Raw genomic sequence first — 22,251 nt, 5'->3', positions numbered from 1 at the left:
CCAACCAGTCCACGGCTTCTCTGGGGTCCAGAAAAAAGTGGATTTTATTCCAGGCCTCAACACGCAGTTTAGCCGGGAAAAACATGGAATACTTGACGCCACAGGCTCTCAGACGCTTCTTGATGTCTGTGAACTTCGCTCTCATCTTCTGAACTTCCGGCGAAAAGTCCGGGTAAAAGGAGACTCTGGATCCTTCTATTGTAAGGTCAGGGTGTTCTCTTGAGTATCTGAGGATAACGTCTCTATCCCTGTAATGGAGGATTTTAGCCAGCACAGGTCTTGGTGGATGACCGGGGGGGGGGGGGGGGGGGCCGAGTCGGGACTCTGTGTGCTCTTTCTACTGCATATAGGTGTGTTAGATTGTCCTCACCTACTGTTTCCTTAAGCCATGTTTCAATGAAGGCAGTAGGATTATTTCCCTCACAGCGCTCTGGCATGCCCACAATACGAACATTATTCCATCTGGATCTATTTTCAAGGTCGTCAGTTTTAGCCCAGACAGCTGCCATATCCTTCTTGAGCTCTGTACAATGCTGTCCTGAGTCAGAGGCCGAATTCTCCACAGCACCCATACGTTTTTCCAGCTGGCTTGTTCTGTCTCTAACACTGTGCAGTTCATGTCGCACAGTCTGCATGGACTCCTGCAGAAAGCCCAGTTGTGTCAGGACATGTGAGATCGCAGTCCCACAGTGCACCACTGCCAGCATTACGTCTTTGTTGGTGGGCTCGTCTGGAACTTGTAGTTGCAAGGCTGTGAGGTGCTGTTTATTTCTTTCCACCAGATCACTCCAGCTAGGCTCAGCTCCCTTCCCCCCCTGCACTCTGGCATGGGCAGCCTCCTCCTCCTCCCCCATTCCCGGGCTCATGTCCTCTGCCACAGCCTCCTGGTCCATATCAGAGTCCTGGAGAGACTCCTGCTCTGCCTCGGCCGTGCGGGCAAAGCGCTGCAGCCTGGCCGCCACTGCCCTGTTCCTAGCTGCGCTGTCTTCTGCGGCCTCCTCTAAGGCGCGCGCTGCGGCGGCGCCATCTTGGCCTCCCGCTCCGGCCTCTCCTGCCACCCTTCTCTGACCTCTTTTCCCCATATCCTGGGGTGAAGCAGCGATCTCCGGTGCCCCGCGGTGTCTACCGTCTCCGGTGCAGCCTCCAGGGGTTATACTAGCCGTGCTGTGGGGACGGAACGGCTAAATTAAGTAAGTATAAGCGGGAGCTCAGCGGGCACACGTCTTCCTCACATGCCGCTCAGGCCACGCCCCCTCGTCTGGACTATTGTAACTCTCTACTAATCGGTCTCCCTCTTACCAAACTCTCCCCTCTCCAATCAGTCCTGAATGCTGCAGCCAGGATCATATTGCTCACCAATCGCTATACCGATGTCTATACCTTGTGCCAGTCCTTACACTGGCTACCCATCCACTCCAGAATTCAATATAAACTTATTACCCTCACCCACAAAGCACTCCATGGCTCAGCACCACCCTACATCTCCTCCCAGGTCTCAGCCTACTACCCTACCCTTGCCCTCCGTTCTGCTAATGACCTGAGGTTAACATCCTCATTAATCAGAACCTCCCACTCCTGTCTCCAAGACTTTTCACGTGCCGTGGCAATTCTTTGGAATGCACTACCCAGGCTAATATGATTAATCCCCACAGTTTTAAGTGTGCCTTAAAAATGCAATTGTTCAGAATGGCCTAACGCCTCAACGCACAAACCTAAATATTCCTGTGTGGCTCATTTCAAAATTTTTTACCATATCCAGGTTCTTTGCATCATGCTCTCACATGCTTTTTGCATTTAATAGCCCTCTGTGTCTGTACTGTTACATATTTAGACTGTTAACTGGTTCATGCAGCAACAGGAACACCCGATTCTTACACTAGGGATGGTCCAAACAATAAAAATAAAAGCAATTGTTACCATCCACCTTTCGAGTCTCCCCTTTTCCCTTATAGAATGTAAGCTTGCGAGCAGGGCCCTCATTCCTATTGGTATCTGTTTTGATCTATGTGTTTATGGCTATGCTATAATGTCTATTGTCTGTAGAAGTCTCCTCTATAATGTAAAGTGCTGTGGAATATGTTGGCGCTATAGAAAGAAAATTAATAATTATTATTGAATGGTAGGTTCGGAAAGCAAGGCAAAAACCAAGAAATTACTTAAATGTATAAATAAACAAAACAGAAACAAGATTCGCGCAGATGGATCGTCCAAATAATGCTAAATTTGGTCAATGAGGATCAAGAAAAGGCAGAATTACTGAATGGGTTCTTCAGCTCTACATACACTGCTCAAAAAAATAAAGGGAAGGAACACTTAATACAATGTAAGTCCAAGTCAATCACACTTCTGTGAAATCAACCTTTCCAGTTATGAGGCAACACTGATTGTGAATCAATTTCTCCTGCTATAGTGCAAATGGAGCAGACAACAGGTAGAAATGATAGGCAAGTAGCGAGACAAGACCCATAAAAAAGTGGTTCTGCAGGGGGTGACCACAGACCATTTCTCTGTTCTCATCCTTTGTGGCTATTTTGGTCACTTTTGGATTTTGCCATAGCTTTCACCTCTAGAGGTACTGTACAGTAGCATGAGGTGCTGTCTACAACTCACAGAAGGTATTGCAGTTCATCCAGGATGGCACATCAATGCGAGCTGAGGGAACAAGGGTAGCTGTGTCTGTCAGTACAATGTCCAGAGCATGGAGCAGATACCAGGAGACAGGCCAGTACAGCAGGAGATATGGAGGGGGTGGCAGGAGGGCAACAACCCAGCAGCAGGACCGCTACCTCCTCCTTTGTGAAAGGAGGAACAGGAGTAGTGCCAGAGCCCTGCGGAATGACCCCCAGCAGGCCAATAACATTCATGTGTCTGCTCAAACTGTCAGAAACAGACTTCATTAGGGTGGTATGAGGGACCGACGTCCACAAACGTGTGTTGCGCTTACAGCCCAACACCGTGCAGGGCGATTGGCAATTGCCAGAGAACACCAAGATTGGCACATTCAACATTGGCGCTCTGTGCTCTTCACAGATAAGAGAAGGTTCACACTGAGCACATGTGACAGACGTGACAGACTGGAGACGCTGTGGAGAACGTTCTGCTGCCTGTAACATCCTCCAGCATGACCGTGGGTCTGTAATGGTGTGGGAAGGCATTTCTTTGGAGAGCCGCACAGCTCTTCATGTGCTAGCCAGAGGTTCCCTGACTGCTATTAGGTACCGGGATGAGATCAGACCCATTGTGAGACCATATGCGGGTGCACAGGCCCCTTCTGATGCATGACAATGCTAGGCCTCATGTGGTTGAAGTGTACCAGCAGTACCTGCAAGATAAAGGCATTGATGCTATGGACTGGCCTGCCAGTTCCTTCCACCATCCGCCACGTTGCACCACAGATTGTCCAGGAGACTGATGCTTTAATCCAGACATGGGAGGAGATCCCTAAGGAGGACATCCATCGCCTCATCAGGAGCATGCCCAGGTGTTGTACGGAGGCCATACATGCATGTGGATGCCACACACACTACTGAGCATCGTTTCCTTGTCTTAAGTCATGTCCACTGAAGTTGGATCAGCCTGCAATTTGATTTTCCACTTTGATTTTGAGCATCATTCTAAATCCATTCCTCCATGGATATTAATTTTGATTTACATTGATCATTTTTATGTTTTATTATTCTCAACACATTCCACTATGTAATGATGTAATGAATAAAGACTTGCAACTTGAATATTTCATTCAGTGAGATCTAGGATGTGATATTTTAATGTTTCCTTTAAATATACACTGCTCAAAAAAAAAAAAAAAAAAAAGGAGTGGTGGAAGTATCTGATCTCAGTGCCCTTAATCCCCTACCGACACACGACAGTTATATCATCGGCTTTCTCCCAGACTTGTCTGCAGATGATGGCTGCATTATGCGTGGAGCTGAGCCCGCGGCTGTTAACCTGTGAAATGCTGCTGTCAATTTGTGAAAGACACACTGTTCTAACCGCCCAATGGTGCCCTGCGACGTGATTATTCAGTGCGGATGGATTGCCAAGACAGAATGAATAATTGCATAAATTATTCAGACGGCATGAAAAATAAGCAAATTTGCAATTGACTTGCTTTTTATATCTGCTGTCATTCCTCAGCAATGAGAGCTTTTGACCTTTACATCACACTGCTTATATACATGGAGCTTGACCTCCAGACCCTGGCCAACAGTGTGCAGTAGTTACATTGCAGGAGAGTTCTCTCCAGCCCATTGATATCTATACAGCAGTCAGCTGCTCACTTCTCCCCCTTCACCTTCTAGAAAGATGCAGTTATAAATTACCAGCCCCACAGCTTTCAAAGCAGGTCTCCAATTTCTGCTCTTGGTGTCCTGAGTTGAGTGTTTGTTTAAATCCCGTTATCTCTATAAGTAAATATAGTGGTAGCAGTGTAGACTCCAGAGCAAGCCACTGTGAATGTCTTATAGCAGACCTTGTGCTGAGCTTTAAAGTTCCATTACAGCTCTGCTCCTCACCAGTGCGGTCACTCAAGGAGGAGAACCCACCTTGCCTGATACCAGAAACTAAGAAAACGATAAGGAGACTGCAGAGTTGCGAGTTGCTCAAGAGACAACTTGAGAATATTCCTTTAAAGGGAACCTGTCAGCAGTATTGTGCACAGGAACCTACAGACAGGGTCAGGTCGGCACCATTATACTGATTACAATGATATTTTGGTTGATGGAATTCATCTTGTGGTTATTTCTTCTTTATTTTCAGATTTGAGTTAATGAGATTCTCATGTTCTGGGGCGGCATGTGGGGAAGGGGGGTTTCATGTGGTGCTCTGATTAGGTATTCATATGAATGGCTTCTGACAGGTCACTGATCCCTCAGTGTCTTGCCCCCTAGTTTACATAATGAATATTATATATACATACTGAAAAAAAAAAAAAAAACCCTTCTACAGGCAGGTGCCAGCCGTGGCGCATAATTGCTTATGCACTGTGTATATAATTATGGTTGAGGTTATCCTGATGTTCCCAAAAAAAATAAAAAATCCATTTGAAGATGGCGCCCGCTGCATCTGCGCAGTCGCATCTATCGGTGCATATAGACGTGATCCGATAGCTGCTACTGCGCATGGGCTACCATCTTGCTAGAGAAGGAAAAGTCTTAGTTACTCACCGGTTAACGGTATTTTTCGGAGTCCATGACAGCACCACCTGAGAGAGGGGATCCGCCCTTTAGGAACAGGAAACCTACAGATACAAAAGGGTGGCACCTCTCCCACACATCAGTTGGATTACAGAGCACAAGAGGACTTCCAAGGTTAATGCATGATTTATGTACAGTATTCTTTACAATTATAAACTTTTACCACCAGTGAGCATATACAAGAAATAGACGTGCACACCCCAATCAAACTAAAAGGGAGGGAATATACGGGTGGTGTCATGGACTCCGAAAAATACCGTTAACCGGTGAGTAACTAAGACTTTATTCGGTCGTCCATGACAGCACCACCTGAGAGATTTACAGAGAGTAATATCAGCTTTAGGGAGGGACTACAGCCTGCAGCACCCTTATACCAAAAGAGAGGTCTGTGGAAGCACCCAGGTCTAGCCTATAATGACTATAAAAGGTGCTCGGAGAGGACCAAGTAGCCGCCTTACAAATCTGGTCAATGGAGACTTCTGATCTTTCGGCCCATGAGGTCGCCATGGCTCTGGTGGAATGCGCCCTCAGCTTCCCGGGTGGCGACCTGCCCTTTGAGGTGTATGCTATTGAAATAGCCTCTCTAATCCATCTGGCTAGTGTATTTTTTGATGCTCTACAACCTTTCCTGTGGCCTTGATGAGAGATAAATAGGGCATTATCTTTCTTCCAGGGATCGGTGACTGTCAGATATTATATGAGGCCTCTCCTGACATCCAGGGTGTGTAGTTTCTTTTCCTTCTCGTTAGTTGGATTAGGGAGGAAGGATGGAAGAACTATTTCCTGTGTCCTATGGAAACTAGAAACTACCTTCGGCAAGTACGCTGGATCAGGTCTAAGTATTACCCTATCCTCTTTGAACTGTAAATAAGGAGGACACCTAGATAAAGCCTGGATATCGCTTATTCTGCGGGCTGATGTTAGAGCTACCAGGAAGGCTACCTTGAGGGACAGGTTTTTTAGGGAAGCCGACGAGATAGGTTCGAATGGAGTCTCTGTCATAGCAGTGAGGACTAGGTTCAAGTCCCACGGCATGAACCTATCCTTCATTATTGGCCTGGATCTACCTGCCGCCTTAATGAACCTGCTTACCCAATTACCAGCGATGTTACAGCTAAACAGAGCCCCCAAGGCTGACACTTGTACTTTAAGGGTACTGGTAGAGAGCCCCATGTCCAGACCTCTTTGTAGGAACTCTAATATCTGCATTATAGGCGCTGAATCCCCAGCGACTACTCCTGAGTTTTGAAGGAATTTCTTCCAAATTCTGACAAATTTTTGTGGTAATGATTTTTCTACTCTTAAGTAGGGTGTTAATTAGGTCTGCGGAGAAGCCCTTCTCTTCTAATAATGACCATTCAAACTCCACGCCGTCAGATGAAGGCCAGCCACCTGAGGATGGAAGACTGGGCCCTGGGACAGGAGATCCGGGATGTCCGGCAGAACCCAAGGATCGGACACCGACATGGTCCTGAGGCACGAGAACCATGCTCTCCTGGGCCAAAATGGAGCGATGACTATAACCCTCGCTCTGTCTTTCCTGATTTTCCTCATCACCAGGGGTAGAAGAGATAGGGGAGGGAAGGCGTAGGCTAGTTTGAAGTCCCACTTTATCAGGAAGGCATCTACCGCCAGAGGATTCTCTCTGGGATTTAGGGAGCAGAATTGTTTCAATTGCCTGTTGTCTCTGGTGGCGAAGAGGTCTACCTCTGGATATCCCCACTTTTGAACAATCAGATTGAATATGGAGGTGTTTAGGGACCATTCCCCTTGCTTTAGCTGATTGCGGCTTAAAAAGTCTGCCGTGATGTTGTCTCTTCCTTTTATATGCAACGCTGTTAAAGATAGAAAGTATTGTTCTGCTAGATGGAACAACCGCTCTGCTACAATCATCAGGGGTCTGGAACGGGTCCCGCCTTGGTGATTGATATATGCCACGGCGACCTGATTGTCGGAGAACACTCGCACGTGATGGCCCTGTAGATACACAAGGAGCTTTTTAGCCGCCTGTTCTACTGCTGTCAATTCTTTTAGGTTAGATGACATTCCTAACTGATCATGTTGCCATTGGTCCTGGACTAATATTTCACCCATATGAGCTCCCCAACCGTAAGGACTAGCATCCGTGGTGACTATGCGGGTTACGTTATACTCCCAGGGCACCCCTTTAGACAAGTTATCCTTGTCTAACCACCACTCTAGGGACACCCTTGTGTTACGGGACAAGGTTAGCTGACCCTCCAAGTAACCCCCAAGGACTTTTTGATGTAATAAGACCTCGCTCTGTAGTTTCCTTGCATGAAACTGGGCCCACTGGACTGCCGGGATACAGGCCGAAAGAGAGCCTAGAAGGGACATGGCTTTCATGAGGGACATGGTGGGGTTATTGGAGGCGTTCAGGATCTGAAAATGGAGGCGAACAAGCTTCTCCGGAGGCAGACGGCATTCCTGTTTTTCAGAATCCAGGGTTAGGCCCAAGAATTGTTGGACTTTCATTGGTTGCAACCGAGACTTTTTGACGTTCAGCAACCATCCTAACCGTTCTAGGGCGGACATTGCCTTTTGTAGCTGTTGTAAACAATGATTCGCCGTTTTACCTACAATAAGAAAATCGTCCAGGTAGGGGATCACCAGAATGTTCGATTCACGTAGATGGGCCATGACCTCCGCTATTACTTTAGTAAACACTCGGGGAGCGACTGCCACTCCAAAGGGGAGGGCCGCATATTGGAAATGTCGAATTGACCCATCCAACTGAACCGCCACTCTGAGAAACCGCTGATGGCCTGCATGGATGGGTATATGGTAGTATGCGTCTTTTAGATCTAACACCACCATAAAGCAGTTTTGGAACAGCAATTTTATTGCAGATTTAATTGTTTCCATTTTAAAAGGACGTATGACCAAAAACTTGTTGAGGGCCTTAAGGTTTATTATTGTCCTAAAGGAGCTGTCTGGTTTGCGGACCAGGAACAGAGGGGAGTAGAATCCCTTCCCCCATTCTCCCTCTGGAACCTCTATCAGGACTTTCTTGGCACACAGGTCATGAACCTCGGCCTCCAGGGCAGCTTGTTCTGAAGCAGACGACCTGAGTGGGGTGATTTTAAATTGATCAAGGGGAACCCTAGAAAACTCTAGTCGTAGTCCCACGGCTATTATCCCCAATATCCAGCTGCTATTAGAGATCATAGACCAGGATGGGTAGAAGGCAGCTAGTCTCCCTCCTACCGGGGTAACTAGTCATTGGGGCGGCTTTTTCGTATCTCGAGCTGGACCTTCCTGGCGCCCCCCTCCAAACATGAATCCTGTACCTTTCCTTTTTTTCTCCTCCCATCTGCCCTGATCTCTGGACGGCCTTCTCCGGAAAAAACCTTTTCTGGTAAAGGGACGTCTGTACGAGGGGTTCGGGAGACTGGGAAATTTCTTTTTGTCATCTCCAGCTTTCTCTAACAATTCGTCCAAGACGGGGCCGAATAGGTACTCCCCCTCGCAGGGAATGGAACAGAGACGGGACCGGGCTTGAATATCTCCTGGCCAACATTTTAACCAGAGCACTCTTCGCGCTGCATTAGATAGACCCGCGGCTTTAGCCGCCATTCTTGCAGAGTCTGCAGAAGCATCGGCTAAAAACGCCGCGGCATTCTGAATGATCGGCAAACTTTTCCAAATAGATGATCTTGAAGCTCCGTCTTTTAGCTCGGAATCCAGCTGATCTAGCCAGACCATCATCGATCTGGCTGTACAGGTGGCAGCTACCGCTGGTCTTAACGCGCCTGCTGACATCTCCCATGTCCCTTTAAGAAAAGAATCCGCTTTTTTATCTAGCGGATCTTTCAAGGAGGCCATATCGTCAAATGGTATGGCGGATTTTTTAGATGCTTTGGCTACTGCTGCGTCTAGTTTCGGGGCTTTATCCCATCTGTTTACTACCGGGTTATCAAAGGGGTATCTCCGCTTAAAGGCTGGTGGCATGGAGCCCCTTTTTTCCGGTCTCTTCCATTCTCTGTCAATTAGGTTCTGAACCTTATCGTTTAATGGAAAAGCTCTGCGTTTTTTGGGGTCTAGACCCCCGAACATTATGTCCTGTGCTGAGAGTTCCCGTTTTTTGTCCGCTACCCCCATGGTGGACCATATTGCTTTCACTAATCTGTCCATCTGGTCTAAGGGGAAGCAGAACCGGCTAGAGTCTTCATCCGAGGAAGACGACGAGGAGTCCGAGGAATTATCGCCTTTCCTAGGGGCGACTGAGGTCTCCGAGCCTGAACCACTAGCCTCTCTTCTCTTAGAAGGTTCTCTTTGAGGTAAGACTTTCATTTCTGCCCTGATCATCTCTCTCAGGTTCGAAGTGAAGTCAGGTGTCTCTTCCGCTACCTGCATAAACGGGGGAGAGTATAAGGGCCTGACAATCTACCCCTGGACTCCCTGTCTTTAATAACCCCTACCGTTTGCCGAATGCATGGTTGGCATAATTTTTTAGGGTGGCCATCTGGTAGGGGGGAACTACAGAGGGCACATTCCCTGTGCTTCTGTTTTCCCGTAGCCTTCTTCCCCTGAAAAAAAACATAAGGGAACACTGCATCAGGGTACATTCACGGAGATCTCTTACCCATGCAGATGAAGCAGGTACCGGATCACGGAGGGAGGCAGGGGGGTCCTTTCTGGAGGAACTTTCGCGGCTCTGGTCGCTAGTTCGTCTGTTTTTTCTGCTGGCCACTCGCATGCGGTTTTGTCGTGGCCTGTTTTTGCGGGCGCTCCTGCGCCTCGTCCTACTGGTCCAAGGGGGCTTCCGTTGTATCCATTGCTGGGGCCTTCAGAAGCACCCCAGCGGCATCCCCATCTGCCTTATATGGCCTCCTGTTGTCCGGGTCAGCAGGTATCCTGCCATAGCACCACCCACCCGGCTTTCCGCGCTCCCTCCCCCATGCTCCGGCCCCCCTTGCCTTACCCGGGTCGCCGCGCGACCCCCGGACGGGCATGCACTCGCGGCGCGCGCCGGAGGCCGGCCGGCACCACACTTCCGCCGCTCATCAGAGCCCTGCGGGAGCGCGCGCGAAGGAGCCGCGCAGCGCCTCCTGCCCGGAATGCCCCACTGCGCACGCCGCCATGAGCCCGCCAGGGGCCAGCACTGACCGGGAGGACCGGGCCTGGGGAAGCGCAGCAGGACCGGGGCATACATACCAGGTGCTGGCGTTTTTGGAGACGGCATCCACCGGACCCCTGCTCCACCTGCTCCGTCCACTGCCGTGGTGACCTACCCGGCCCCACCGTGGCGCCTCCAGGGACCCCGCACTGACCGAGGTAGGAGACCCCCTCGCTACCTGGGTCGGTCAGCCGGCCTGGGTACTCAACGCCGACTCCATGACGGACGATCTGAAGAGAGTCCTGTCCTCTAGGAACAGGAAACCAACTGATGCGTGGGAGAGGTGCCACCCTTTTGTATCTGTAGGTTTCCTGTTCCTAAAGGGCGGATCCCCTCTCTCAGGTGGTGCTGTCATGGACGACCGAATAAAAAATAAATTTTTCCTCCACTTTGGCGCCGCCGGCGAATGCACAGTCACAGCTATCGAATCACCAATAGGTGCTAATGCGCAGGCAGGCGCCATTTTCAAATGCATTTTTTTATTTTTATAACCTCAATCACATTAATTCTATACACAGTACACAGGCGATTATGCTGCAGAGCAGGAGCCACGGCTGGTAACTGTCTGCAGAAGGGATTTTTTTTTTTGAGGCATGTATATACTGTATATTCATTATGCAAACCAGGAGGCACGTCACTGAGGGATCGGTGACCTGTCAGCAGTCTATATTATGAATACCTAATCAGAACACCACATGAAGACCCCCCACAGGCCGACCCGGAGCAAGGGTATATCTAACTCAAAACTGAAAATACAGATTAAACAACAACCACAAGACAAATTTCATCACCCAAGGTATCATTGTACACACTATAATGGCGCCGACACTGTATGTAGGTTACTGTGCATAATCCTGCTGACAGGCTCCCATTAACATCTATTGTCGGTGAAAAAATGTTTGGGAGATTGTAAGGGTTTAAACGCAAGAGTACGTGATAGAAAATATCAAGTGCTAGTTGGCATTGTTTTACGAAGGACAGAATTTATCAAACTAACCTGACACCTATAAAGAGGGGAGTAAAAACCTGGACAGAGGGGTAGCAGTTCCTGTTGTGTTTTTTAAACTTTGCGACTGTTTTTATCTTATTTTCTCCTTTGCCAAGACCACACCTGGAGAGTTTTGATGAATGATTGCTACTACAAAATGGTCCTTGTTAATAAAATGGTGCACACTCAAGGTTCAGTGCTATTGCTTACACTTATTTATTAATGCTATAGAAACCAAGATTAATTGTGCAGTTTCTATTTTCGCAAATGGCACCAAACTACTTACTATAGTGCAAGTTATGGAAAATGTTCGTAAATTGTAAGATGACTTGGACAAACAGTGTTTGGGCATTCGCTTGGCAGATGAGTTTCAATACTGAGAAATAAAAAGCTATGTACCTGCAACTAATTATCTGAAGTCATCATATGTTCTAGATAAGAACTAGGAGAGTCACTTGTAGAGAAGGATCTGGGTGTACTTTTAAAAAGCATGCAGAGTCAAGTGGTTAAACAAGTGTTTTAGAAGGCCAGAAGGAGATTGTAATTTATTAAGAAGAGACAGGGACATGATACTACCATTCTACAAAGCATTAGTGGGACTCCATTAGGAATACACAGTTCAATGCCGGGCACCAGTTTACAGAAAAGAGAGGTTTAGAGAGAAATTGACGCAATAGAAGCAGGACAAACAAGACAAAAAAAACAAAAAAAAAAAAAAAACAAACATTACCTGCCAACTAAACAGATAAACAGGTTTAAAGCCGACACTCTCTCATCTTCCCTGTGTTCCTGCAAACACAGAAAATAGAAATATAAAAACAAGCAACACCCAATATATGTCTGTATAGGACTTGTGATGAAACTACTAATGAATGCATGTAATCCAACGGTGCCATTTTTTGCCATCTACAATAAAGCTCTTCATACCACACCAGCTCTAACTTGTGAACATCTGCGTGCAAGCTGTCTGATAAGTGAATGGGCTTCTGGTAGCAGGGGTTTTTCCAAACTGGCAAGCAAGGCATACAGCCAACGACCCTGTTAGCAAAAAAAAGACAGGCACAATTTAGCACTTTAATTTTGATTGTCAAAAATCAGACTAAGAAAAAAAAAAAAAAAAATTATATTATTATATATATATTTTTTTTTTTTACCAGTTCTGGAGTGAAATCTCTTTCTTCAAACCAATTCACCAGATACTCCAACACACTTGTAACCGTACCCTAAGATAAAAATAAAATATTGAAAATAATGTGATTTTTTTTTGGGGGGAAGGGGAAGGAAATGATTAAAGGGAAGAGATCATGAGAAAATTACCTATTAAGTCAAGTTTTTGTGCTATATGTACTTATTAAAAATGTTGCCATTTTTCCTTTACTCACAATATGTATTAAAAAATGAAAAATGGAAATCTTGCAATTGGCCTTGTATTGAACTGTTAGTGAGATGAAAGCTGCAATTGGTGTTTTTAATGACACACAGCTCTGCTTTATAAAAGGGGTTACAATAGGTGCAGAGATCAGTGAGGAGAACAGGGCTATTCCCTTTCCCCTATCCCTTGTATGTTTGAAAAAAAAAAAATTCTTAAAATGTTAATAAAGTGGTCTGGAAAAAGGAGAATAGGGCTGTGTGTCATTTCAAGTCTTCTAGGAAAAAGCCAAGTCTAAGCAAATCTAGGAGGAGTGTTCTTTTATTTCTATGCATGATACCGCCTGATTATTATTGGTGAATGTCATGCAGGGGAAAAGTAACCACCCCCACAGACTAATCTCTGTTAACGTCCCTGGGGGTCTAGCATAAATTAAATCTAAACTTTACAAGCAAATATCTGAGCATCAAAGATGAGAAATACTAAAATAAAATTGTTTTGCTCATCTCTGCAGCCACTATTCCATGATGTAGCTAGTTTAACATGACAAAACTGCCATCATGTTGGTGTACATAGAGCAATAGATTTTGTAATAACTTCTCTCTATAGGCTTACATTGTAAAAGCCACTTTCTGGTCCCTTGGAGCGTAGTATAATCCGGAGAGTCTGAGTTGCTGTCACATGACTCAGAAGAAGACGGGCAATAAGTTTATGGTGCTGACAAATTTCTATTAGTTTTATGACTTTCAAAATATAGCAATACAAAAACGGTAAGTATTTTCAGTCATAGGCTTTACAAAAGCAGAGCTGTCATTAGGTTTAAATTTGTGCGAAACGCTGTAGTTTTCGTTGACTCCATTTTTGGGGGTGCATAGGACATTTTGATAACTTTATTAATTTTTTTTTTTTTTTTGGGGGGGGGGGGGGGCGAGAAGGGGAAAGTGTGGGGTGGACTAAGCATGAGGAAAAACTTTTTTTAAGCCTACATTATTTATTATTCCCACAAGGGAACTTGAACCAGCATCCTTTAAATCACACTGATACATTGCACTACTTGCATTGTGCAGAGCATTAGTTACCCAGATAGTGTCAGCAGATTGTGGGAAAATTCTGGATCTGAAAAGTAGACTGGAATTTGCATTTTATCTTTCCATATAGTGTTAAAGCACTATCAGGGAAAAAAAAAAGTTGACAAAACATTTTCCTGTGATTTTTAACCATTTTTTTTTTTTTTTTTTTTTACTTAGTCCTTCTATGGCAATGTTCCTCAACTTCAATCCTTAGTGCACATCAACAGAATATTGTAATATTGCACAGAAGGTAATTCTATCACCTGTGCAATACTAACGAAATCTGTTGGTGGACCTTGAGGACTGAAGTTTAAGAACACTTTCCTCAGGGACCAACAAAATAACGTGAAAAATGAAAACCAGAAAGTTTTTAAGACTATATAAATTCAAATTAATTCCTCTCCCCCTTTTTCCACATTAAGGCTGTGTTCACATGTAGCATTTTTTTTGCGTTTCCGCGACGTTTAAGCGCGAAAACGCAAAAAAACCCGCATCCTATGGGATTCCGCAATACTATGCTAATGTTGCAGATTTTTCCGCTGTGGAATCGCATAGCGGCAAAAATCCGCAGCATGCTCATTCTTTTTGCGGAATCGTGGAGATTCCGCACCCATAAGATTGCATTGAAACGCTCATTTTTCGCATGTGGCCATGCCCACCATGCGTGAAGTGAGAGCTTCATGTGCGGATGGTACCCAGGGTCTGGAGTCTGGACTCTCCTCCAGGCCCTGGGTACCATAATCCTGTAAAAAATAGAATTAAAATAAAAAATATTGTTATTCTCACCTTCCGACGGCCACTGGAGTCCTTCCCGCCTCGCTCCCGGCATCTTCCGGTCCCAGTAATTCTTTGCACAAATGACTGTGACGACGTCGCGCTCTCGCGAGCGCGACGTCATCGCAGGTCCTTCTCGCAAAGCATTACTGGGACCGGAAGATGCCGGGAGCGCCGCAGAGCAGATCGGGGCCGTCGGAAGGTGAGAATAAGATTTTTTTTTAAATTATTTTTAACATCCTATCTTTTACTATTGAGTAAAAAGTTGGTCACACTTGTCAAGCACTATGCTTGACGAATGTGACCAACCTGTCAATCAGTTTTCCAAGCAATGCAGATTTACTACTCCTCTAGTGATCATCTGCTGCTCATAAAAGATGGATTTTTGTTTCTTACCGTAAAATCTTTCTTGGAGCCTTCATTGGGGGGGACACAGATTACCATGGGTGTATGCTGCTGCTAGGAGGCTGACACTATGCAAAACAATAAAAATTAGCTCCTCCCTGGCAGTATACACCCACCGACAGGCACCGAGCACCTCAGTTGGTGAAAAAGCAGTAGGAGAAGCAAAGAGAAAACTCTAAACATATGTACCAACCCAACAAGGGACTCTAAGACCCAACACGGTACAAATTAAACAGGGAGGGTGCTGTGTCCCCCAATGAAGGCTCCAAGAAAGAGATTTTACGGTAAGAACCAAAAATCCATCTTTCTTTATCGCCTTATTGGGGGACACAGATTACCATGGGACGTTCCAAAGCAGTCCCAAAGGTGGGAATAGCAATAAGGAACAAAAGTAACGGAAGGGCTTAAGTCGGCCGGTGAGCCACCGCCGCTTGCAGAACCTTCCTACCAACAACAGCATCAGACGAGGCCTGGGTATGAACCCTGTAGAACCTCGTAAAGGTATGCAAAGACGACCAGGTTGCGGCCTTGCAAATTTGCATGGCCGAAGCCTGGTGACGAACAGCCCACGAAGCCGCCACAGCCCGGGTGGAATGAGCTCTTACTCCCGGAGGGGGTCGTTTTTCCTGAAGACGATACGCTTCCAGAATGGTAGAATGAATTCAGCGAGCGATCGTGGATTTGGAAGCCGGAAGGCCCTTCTGGCGACCTTCAGAGATGACCAGCAAGGAATCAGACAGACGAAAGGAAGAAGTCCTGGCGAGATAGACACGCAGGGCTCTAACTACGTCCAGTTTGTGGAGAGACTTCTCAAGCGGATGAGAGGGAGCCGGACAAAAAGAAGTTAGAACGATATCCTCATTGATATGGAAAGAGGGAACCACCTTTGGAAGAAAAGAAGGAACGGGCTTGAGGACGGCTTTGTACTGATGGAGAATCAGGTAAGGGGAACGACATGACAAGGCCGCCAATTCAGAAACTCTTCTGATGGATGAAATGGTGATCAAAAAGGTGACCTTCCACGAGAGAAGAGACAAAGGAATGTCTTGGAGAGGCTCGAACGGCACCTTCTGGAGAGCGCTAAGAACGAGGTTGAGATCCCATGGTCTATTGGCGAATGATGAGGAGGAGCCACATGGGAAACCCCTTGGAGAAAGGTTTTTACCTGCGGTAGAGAAGCTAGCTCTCTTTGGAAGAGGATAGAGAGAGCAGAAACCTGGCCCTTGAGCGTACTGAGGGACAGACCCGCTTCTAATCCGGACTGAAGAAACCCAAGGATAGATGGCATAGAAAAGGACATTGGGAAGACTTTTTTTATCATCGCACCAACGGAAAAAAGCCTTCCAGTACCTATGGTAAATGCGGGAAGAGGCTGGTTTCCTGGCTCTAATCATAGTTTGAATAACCTGACTGGACAGACCTGATTCCTTCAAGACTGCGGTCTCAACAGCCATGCCGTCAAACTCAGAGACTGAGAATTCTCGTGGTAAAGGGGGCCTTGCGAGAGAAGGTCTGGACGGTCTGGAAGCCTCCAGGGGACGTCCGCGAGCATGTTGACTAGTTCCGCGTACCAAGGCCGTCTTGGCCAATCTGGAGCGACTAGAATCACTGGTACGCCTTCCGATTTTATCTTTTTGACCACTCGTGGAATCAAGGCCAGAGGCGGGAACAGATAAGGAAGTTGAAACTGGGACCACGGAGTCACAGCACGTCGCATGCGACGGCTAGAGGGTCCCTGGACCTGGCTACAAACTGCGGCACCTTGTGGTTCATCCGAGATGCCATGAGGTCGACATCCAGGGTGCCCCAACGGTGGCATATCTGATTGAAGACTGTGGGGTGCAGGGACCATTCGCCGGACGCTAGGCCCTGGCGACTCAGAAAGTCCAATTTTCCACCCCTGGAATATGGACGGCGGAGATTGCCGGAACGTAACATTCTGCCCAGCGGAATATCTTGGCCACTTCTGACATTACTTGCTTGCTGCGCGTGCCCCCCTGATGGTTTATGTACGCCACGGCCGTGGCGTTGTCCGACTGAGTACGGACCGGCTTGCCGGAGAGGAGAGGCTGCCAATGAAGAAGGGCCAGGAAGATTGCTCTGATCTCCAGAAGATTGATTGGGAGGAGAGACTCCTGTGGATTCCAGCGTCCTTGGGCCGCTTTCTGATGGAACACGGCTCCCCATCCTAGAAGGCTCGCATCGGTGGTGACGACTTGCCACTGAGGCGGAAGGAAGGACCTCCCTTGGAGAACTGACGCTGGCCGTAGCCACCAAGTGAGAGATTGCCTCACTCTGAGAGGGAGCCGAATAGGACGGTCCAAGGACATCATGGTCTTGTCCCAGGCTGAAAGCAGAGACAGCTGGAGGGGGCGAAGATGAAACTGCGCAAAGGGTACTGCTTCCATGGAAGCCACCATCATCCCCAGGACCTTCATGCAGGACCAGATGGGAATGGGAGTAGGCCTCTTGAGAGTTCTGATGCCCTTGGAAAGAGTCGCAAATTTTTCCCTTGGAAGAAAAACACGGGCTAGATTCGTGTCGAATTCCATGCCCAGAAAGGTCAGACGCTGGGTGGGGGTCAGAATGGACTTCTCCTTGTTGACTAGCCAACCGAGGCGGCCGAGAGTGTCCAGGGTTATCTGCAGACTCTGGAGACAGTCCTGGCGAGACGAACCCTTGATCAAAAGATCGCCCAGATAAGGGATGATGAGGATCCCTCTGGAGCGAAGGATGGCCATGACGGTCGCCATCACCTTCGTGAAAACACGGGGCGCTGAAGCTAGGCCGAAAGGAAGGGCCGTGAACTGAAAGTGGTCTCCCTGAATCGTAAATCGAAGATACTTCTGATGCTGCACACAAACTGGAATGTGCAGATAGGCATCCCGAATGTCCACCGAGCAGAGGAATTCCCCGGGTTCCATGGAAGCAATCACCCACCAAAAAGGAAAGTCTGCCTCCCACCCTGGAAGAAATTCCAGGTGGGGGTGACCCGTCACTTAGAAGAAAATCTGCCGGAATTGGCGCCTGAAGATCTGGAATATTGTCCTCTAGATCTCCAGCGAGGAGCGGGTTTGTAGGAAGGTTTCCTCTGATACCGCTCCCTGGTGGAGGGCGGCCGATCTTGTTGAGCAGATCTCTCCGTGGCAGAGAAGGGACGAAAGGGCCTGAATGGACGAAAACCTTTTCTGTTGAAAAAACGTTTTGGTCGAGACTGGGGAAGCGAAGTGCCTTTATCACCAGTGGCATCAGAAATTATCTGATCCAGCTTTGCACCAAAGAGTCTAGAGCCATGGAATGGCAGATTGGTAAGCGACTTTTTTGAAGTAGTGTCCGCATTCCATGACTTTAGCCAGAGGACTCGGCGTACAGCTACTATGTTGCTGTTAGCCCTTGCTACGCAGCCGGCCGCGTCCAAAAGGTATTTTCCCGCATGGTTAACCTGATCTGCAAGATCCGCCAACTCATCTTGAGGAGCTGATGCTAAGATGCCCCTGCGAAGAATTTTAGCCCAAGCGGAAATGACTTTCGCCACCCAGGCGGATGCGAAGATAGGGCAGAGAGAGGCGCCAGATGCCTCAAAGATAGACTTAGCCAGAGATTCAATCTGCCTGTCAGTATGATCTTTAAGCGATGCCCCATCTGGCAGAGAGAGCACCGTTTTTGAGGCTATCCGGGAAACTGGAGGATCCACCTCGGGAGCCTTGGACCACTTTGTGAGCAGGTCTGCGTCAAAGGGGTACAGTACGTCTAAGTACTTGCGGCCTGAGAAATGTTGCTCAGGGCGCTCCCAGTGTTTGGATAAGGTAGTATCGAAATCTTTGTGATTGGGAAAGGTTCGAGATGGAGGTCTTGCTCGTTTAAGGAGAACAGAGCATTCCTGAGGTGGAGACTTATCCTGCTTAATCTTTAGCGTTTGGAAGATAGCTGAAATAAGGCTATCGACCATGTCCCGTGTTTTAGAAACGCTGTTCCCTTCCGAACTAGCTTCCGATTGAGAGTCATCGCCCAACTGAAGGTCGTCATCCAAGGAAGGTCTGGGGGAAGCAGAAGGGCCCTGCGAGCTAGAGGACGAAGTAGACAGAGCCCGCTTCCTAGAACTCCTGCCCTGTCTGTCTCTCTGAAGGTCGCGGTCAGGTGCGGACGACTCACCCTGAGAGGCGGTCGGGGCACAGGTGGCTGTAGAAAGCTGAGGTAATCGTTCTAAGACCTGGACCAGCGACTGTGATACTTTTGTCAAGTCAGATACAGACTGAGACATTACAACAGCCCACTCCGGGGGGAGGGAGGAGGGGAGAGTGCCCTCAGCCCGGGACTCTGTGCGCTCCTGAGATGCTGACATATTTGAAGGACTGCAGGGGGGGCAGAATGTAGATGACTGACCCGATGCCCACTTCTTTTTACAGCGCGCACAGGCGTAATAGATAGCGGTGGGCCTGAAGCAGAGATCCCCTGAAGGGTTGGGCATAGGTAAACTGCACTAAATTGCCGCAGGAATTAGGGAATAACTGCCGAGGAGAGCTAATCTTTGCCTCAGAGCAGAGCCTACCGAGATTCTGGTGAGCAGCAGAAAACGCTGAAGTGTCCCCCAAGCAGCGCAGGAAGGAGTGAAAATCCAGGAAATCCTTGTGCTGGAGGCTGGGGGCGGAGTTTAGCGGCTGCGCCGTGACTGGCTAACAGCGAAGGAGAGGGCATGGCCGAAGGAGGAGGCTGGCATATCAAAGGGAAAGGAGCCCTGTGATGGGCTAGAAAAGGCGCGCTGAAAAGAGCGCGCTCAGGAAGGGAGGAGAGAGAACTGAGGGAAAGTGAAAGTGAAAGGAAGACGCCGCAGCCCCATGCCTACGCCGACATAACGGAGCCTATCTGACAGTGGCCCTGGGAAGTCTGCCTCCCCTGCTTGTGACGCTGTGTGGTGAGTGGAGGAATCCCCAGTGTCTCCCTGGGAGTGAGAAGCAAGCGGCGTGAGCGCGCGGCAGGCAGAGAGGGCGGGAAATTCAAATAATTGTGGACCTGTAATCACCAAGGCCCAACTTCTCCCATTCACGGAGCTTATGCGGGGCCGGAGGGAACGTACAGGCACTTACCTGACGTCCCTGAAGAGGATGACCACAGGGGCCCACGGAGAAACGGCAGGCCGCTGGGGGGGGGTCCTCTGTACCCACATCCTGCAGAAGTCGGCCTGAACCTCCTGCGATCGCCGTCTTCCTCTCAGCCCTGTCCCGAGAAAGGGGTGAGGAGGGGGATTCGGCAAGGACCAGCCACCTGTCCACAACCCTCATCACCAGAAGGTGATAGGGAAAAAGTCCTGCCTGCGGTACTGAGAGTTGCGATGTGGGTGACACCACACTGCTCGCTCAGCCGCATGATATGGGAAATCAGGGTGATAACTATACCCTGTTTCCCGACGGAAAAAACCTGAAAGATAAAATAGAAAAGATTAAAAGGTTCGATCTAAACCCTAAAGGAAAAAATGGATTAATAACTGCGGATCTGGGAGATCCCGGTCCGCCTCCTACAGACACTAAGCACAAACTGAGGTGCTCGGTGCCTGTCGGTGGGTGTATACTGCCGGGGAGGAGCTAATTTTTATTGTTTTGCATAGTGTCAGCCTCCTAGCAGCAGCAGCATACACCCATGGTAATCTGTGTCCCCCAATAAGGCGATAAAGAAACAGTGATTTTGTCAAAACTACAGCAAGCAACCCAGTTATTGACACATTGTTGAAATCAGGTTGTCTGCTTCTACATTATGCTGCTCTCAGAATGGGTAGAATACCTAGCGACAGTTTCCCTTTAACCCCTTTCCTACGTTGGGCACAATAATACGTCCATGTCAGAATCCCTCCCCCTTTGATATGGGCTTAGCGCCAGAGCCCACATCTTTCCCGGCACGCCAGCTGTTTTGAACAGCGGAGATGTGCATCTAACAGCCGCGGGTGGAATCGCGATCCACCAGCAGCTGTTAACCTGTTAAATGTCGCTGTCAATCTCTGGCAGCGGCATTTAACTCGCGCTTCCGGCAAGCGCGCCGGAAATCCTGCCCATCGGTGAACCCGTCACGTGATCGCGGGACACCGATGGGTTGGCATGACAACCAGGTCTCCAGCAGACCTCTATGGTTGTTATTGCCAAATTGCTATGAGCACTGCCCGGTGGTAGGCGCTCATAGCAAGTGGGCATTTCTGCTACATACAATCGCCCGTATGTAGCAGAGCCGATCGGACAACTGCAGCTCCTTGTCTCCCATGGAAACTATTGGAGCATGCAAAAAGTAATGAAAAAAAGTTTTTAAAAATATTTAAAAAAATTGAAAAAAATTATTAAAAGTTCAAATCACCCCCCAAAATAAAACCATAAAAAAAAAAAAAAAAAAAAATCAAACATACACATATTTGGTATCGCCGTGTTCAGAATCGCCCGATCTATCGATATAAAAAAAAAAAAAAATTAACCTGATCGGTAAACTGTGTAACGAGTAAAAAATTCAAAATGCCAGAATTACGTTTTTTAGTCGCCGCTACACTGCAATAAAATGCAATAACGGGCGATCGAGAGATCATATCTGCACCAAAAAGGTATCAATAAAAATATCAGCTCGATGCACAAAAATTAAATCCTCACCCAACCAGAGATCACGAAAAACGGAGCCGCTACGGATTCTGGTGCTTTTTTTTTTTTTTTTTACAAAAGTTTGTATTTTTTTCATTACGTAAATAAAAAAGAACCTAGACATGTTTCGAGTCTGTGAACTCGTAATTAGAGTTGAGCGACTTTGGTGGCATCGGGTTTCATGAAACAAAATTGGTTTCAGATGAAACTGGTCCGACTAGGACAAAAAAGTCGGAGTTTCGTCCGAAACCTAACCCCAATGCAAGTCAATGGGAAATAAAAGTCGGCATTGAGCGGGTGACATTCATCCACTCAATGCCGACTTTTAATCCCCATTGACTTGCATTGGGGTCAGGTTTCGGACGAAACTCCGACTTTTCTTGCCCTAATCAGATCAGTTTCATCTGAAACAAATTTTGTTTCATGAAACCCGATCCTACCAAAGTCGCTCAACTCTACTCGTAATGACCTGGAGAATCATAACTGCAGGTCAATTTTAGCATTTAGTGAACATGGTAAAAAAAAAACAAAAAAAAAAACACAAGTGTGGAATTGCACTTTTTTGCAACTTCACCACACTTGGAATTTTTTTCCCATTTTCAAGTACACGATATGTTAAAACCAATGGTGTCGTTCAAAAGTACAACTTGTCCCAAAACAACAAGCCATCACACGGCCATACTGAGCAGAAAATAAAAAACA

At 47.5% G+C, this 22,251-nt stretch overlaps 1 protein-coding gene across 3 annotated transcripts in view; it reads right to left on the bottom strand.

Moving 5' to 3' along the window:
* GEMIN2 (gem nuclear organelle associated protein 2) overlaps nucleotides 1–22,251 on the bottom strand; it is a 58,307-nt gene that overhangs the window by 13,994 nt on the left and 22,062 nt on the right. For all 3 annotated transcript variants that reach the window (XM_073577862.1, XM_073577860.1, XM_073577863.1), the window contains exons 7-9: nucleotides 12,478–12,546; nucleotides 12,251–12,361; nucleotides 12,054–12,112 (exon numbers count right to left, since the gene is read on the bottom strand). In XM_073577862.1, the coding sequence (XP_073433963.1) occupies nucleotides 12,054–12,112; nucleotides 12,251–12,361; nucleotides 12,478–12,546 (239 nt within the window). The remainder of the gene's footprint in view (nucleotides 1–12,053; nucleotides 12,113–12,250; nucleotides 12,362–12,477; nucleotides 12,547–22,251) is intronic.

The sequence above is a fragment of the Dendrobates tinctorius genome, unplaced genomic scaffold, assembly GCF_039654945.1.
Source record: "Dendrobates tinctorius isolate UK_male_01 unplaced genomic scaffold, ASM3965494v1 ptg000057l, whole genome shotgun sequence".
NCBI classification, from domain to species: domain Eukaryota; kingdom Metazoa; phylum Chordata; class Amphibia; order Anura; family Dendrobatidae; genus Dendrobates; species Dendrobates tinctorius.
Note: the sequence above shows the minus strand (reverse complement) of the source record. Positions and strands in the feature narration are given on the sequence as shown.